Here is a 3,409-nt window from a genome sequence, read left to right on the forward strand (position 1 = left end):
TTGGCTTGATGTGTAGTCAAAAAAAGGTCTTGCATTATCAGACGGAATGAGTAATAGTTTATTTCAAACTATGTCATTCCATCAAATTAACCTCTCCATTGCAGTTGTTTGCACAAGACTTGTGGAGTTGTGGTGACTGAATTGACAATTAATTAACTACTAGATGAGATTCACAAAGCATTGTGGTCTCGAATGAACTCTTCCAGATTTGGGGTGTGGAGGCTGCTCGCGTCATTTTCCGGCGGTGCCACGGCGGCGGCGACGATCGACGAGGGGCGATCATTAGGTTGGACATCTGGCCCTTTGACCTCGCACTCATTGTGATTTGTTTGTTTAATAAACAGTATGGTAAGAAAAACTAACGGATTCATGAATGTCGTCCTCGTTCCAACATGCTCAAATGCAGGTAAGAACAAAAAATTCTTTCATTGATCAATTCTTGCAGCATGTACAGAAACTAATTAAAGAATGGTGTTATAGCCAATCAATTCCTTGGCCGCAAAACTATTCCCATCCAAGAGACCTCTCCCCCGAAGAACTCGCCCCCGTTGCTCGGAGGCTCACAACTCACACGACCTCGTAGATGACGACCTGCGCGGTGTCGAATCCGAACCGGGGCTGGACGCCGGCGCCGAGAGCTCCCGCCGCGGCGAAGGGCCGGAAGCCAGCAGCCGCGTCGCCCTCGCCGTCAAAGCCGGCGGCCGCCTTCATCCGATCCGTGGACGCGGCCTCGGCGGCGCCCGTCGACGTGGAGGCGGACTGCGGCGGCTTGTAGTACATGCGCGCCGTCTGCGGGCAGTGGGAGTGGAACCTGGCGGCGATGCGCACGCCCATGTCCAGCATCTCCACGTACTTGGCCATCTCGACCGGCCGACGTATTCCTCCGTCTATTTCTCTGCCGCCGGAACGAGGAGGAGGAGGAGCTCGTTCCGGCTGTGTTGCGTGCGCTTTGGGGTGGCACCGGAGCGGCGGCTATATACTGGGCGAGGAGGCAGCCGGGAAACGGGATGCTCGCGGTGGCTTCTGCGGTGCGGGAGCGGTGGGAGGTTGACGCAAACGTGGCCCCTCCTTTCCGGGCTGGGGTCTGCGCGGGAAGGAAAATAGCGGTGCATGTGCTTTTTGACTTGGGCGTGGGCGATTATTCACGGCGACCACGTAAAGGGGAGCGTGGTCGCGACGCGCTCAGCTGCTCTAGACCGGAGATGCAGGCGCCCACCGCGGCCGGGGGTGAGGGCGACGGGGAGCTGGGATAAAAAAGGTGGTTTAATTTCTCTCAGCGTGAGATGGGCTCGCCAAAAGGCACTCTCTTGGCAATCGTGCGATGTTGGATGGGATTTGGGATTGCGCCGGTCGCGTCACGCTTACAGCGCGGCCGTGCGTGTACCTCGTGAGAGAGGCAATTTTCAGACGATGGTATACTTCGGACAAAATCTCGTGTTTTGATCATTTTTTAAAAGTTGATTCAGATCTGATCTTTTTTCTGTATAACAGCCCATTGTTAAGGACCCTGGCAGTACAGTTGCACGTCCTGTTTTAAAAAAAATCTAAGTATCAAACACAGTGCATGCTTGCACCTATCGTCGAGCAGCTTGACGATAGAATTGTATAGGCTACTGTTAGCATATTTAGCGGTAGGGGTACGTCGCGCTAGCGTTACCTACTGTGTAGATCTTTGATGGTAGGTTGTTATACCCTACAGCGAGGATCCAATAGGAAACGAGTCATATCCTAACTTTTTTAAAACTAAGGATGAATTTGGATCAACTTTAAAAAAAATCAAAACATGTAATTTTGCATATATTTCGTACGTCGTACTAGAGGGCACAATTAGCTGGGTAGTGTCGAATGTTGATGACATATCATAAAACCAGTACTAGCAATAAACAAAGCAGACTCCTCTGATCTGTAACAAATTAAATGGACATGGTCCTACCACGGCAGAAACTTCTCTACATGTCTACTTTCAGATCATCTAAAGAAAATGGGGGCAATGAGTGCCAAGTTTTAAACAAATCTCGAGCTAATGTTTTACTGGTCGTTAGATGGCTAGCGCACATCTTGGAGCACCGGAGCATGCCACGCCACCCGTTCATTTGGGTGAGTCCTTCGCGTGAACGAACTCAGCATTTTGAGACTCCCACTACCTTCGACGTCAATCCACCCACTTATTGTTCCCATCTCCCTTTTACCTCGCTTAGCCACCCATGGCGTCGATGGATCATGTGTCGGCTGGTAATGTGGGCACTAGGCTGCCATATCGAGGAACAGGGGCGGCGCCCAAGTAGTCGCCGGCCCGAGACGAGTGATGCGGCTTGAAGACGACACCGATAATCCTAAGTGCGTGGACAACCAGTCACTGCTTCTCTTCGTCGACCCCATCCTCGTCGACACGCAGGCTACGAATGCAGTGGAGGCCCATCCCGTTCTGCTCCCACCACCCCTGCCGGCTGCAACCACCTCACCGTGTCAAGATCGTGTTCCCGGTATCGGATCTCGTCAAGGTGGATTCAAGGAGCTAGTTCGAAAAATCTGGAGAAACAAAATCTAGGGGACCTGGTATTGATAGATGGCAAAAAAGATTCAGAGAGTTGAGGAAGAAAATGAAAGTTTGGAATAAGAATGTCAATGCGTGGTACCGGAAAATGAAAATAGAGATTATTCAAAGACTAGATGATATTGATAAAAATGTTGCTGATAGAGAGGAACATAAAGACCTTAGAGCTCAGATAGATTGCTTAAACAAGAGGAAATGAAATGTATTAATAGATGTAAGGATAAATAAATTAAATATGAGGATATAAATACCATATATTATTAGGCTAAGGTCAATGGGAGGAGAAGGAAAAACAAAATTATTTCCTTGGAACACGAAGAAGGGGTGATAGAGGGAGACGAGAACTTGATGAAATATATCACCAAATTTTATAAAGAATTATTTGGGCATCCTGAGGAGGCCTTCATTAATATGTATGGTCAGGACTTTGTTAGAATTTCTGACCAGGAAAAAGTTGATTTGACTGTACCTTTCACTATGAAAGAAATCCATGATGTGGTCTTTAGAATGGAGAGAAACAAAAGTCCTAGACCAGATGGATTCCCTGCAATTTTTTATCAGGAATTTTGGGAGTTGGTTAATATAGATCTAAAAGAATTGGTAGATGACTTTGCCAATGTGAATTTAGATTTGTCTAGGCTAAACTATGGGATAATTACTTTGGTCCCAAAAACTACTAATGCTAAGCAGATCCAGAAGTTTAGAACAATGTGCTTGCTTAATGTCAGCTTTAAGTTTGTTACAAAAGTGCTAATGAACGGAGTGACCCAATGTGTATCCCGTGTGATTTCCCCCAACCAAATTGCATTTATTAAAGGGAGATACATCATGCAAGGGGTGGTGATTTGGCATGAA

General features: G+C 47.7%; 1 protein-coding gene across 1 annotated transcript; it reads right to left on the reverse strand.

The window, feature by feature from the left end:
* Positions 1–401: 401 nt before the first annotated feature.
* On the reverse strand, positions 402–1,016 carry LOC123451097. Its single transcript, XM_045128108.1, has one exon. It carries the CDS (start codon positions 859–861, stop codon positions 568–570), a length of 294 nt encoding a protein of 97 aa, XP_044984043.1. The 5' UTR covers positions 862–1,016; the 3' UTR covers positions 402–567.
* Positions 1,017–3,409: the final 2,393 nt, after the last annotated feature.

Source organism: Hordeum vulgare, chromosome 4H, assembly GCF_904849725.1.
Source record: "Hordeum vulgare subsp. vulgare chromosome 4H, MorexV3_pseudomolecules_assembly, whole genome shotgun sequence".
NCBI classification, from domain to species: Eukaryota; Viridiplantae; Streptophyta; class Magnoliopsida; order Poales; family Poaceae; genus Hordeum; species Hordeum vulgare.

What these genes read in the sequence shown, in the direction of transcription:
- LOC123451097 (XM_045128108.1), bottom strand. Translation starts at nt 861, where the DNA reads ATGGCCAAGTACGTGGAGATGCTGGACATGGGCGTGCGCATCGCCGCC.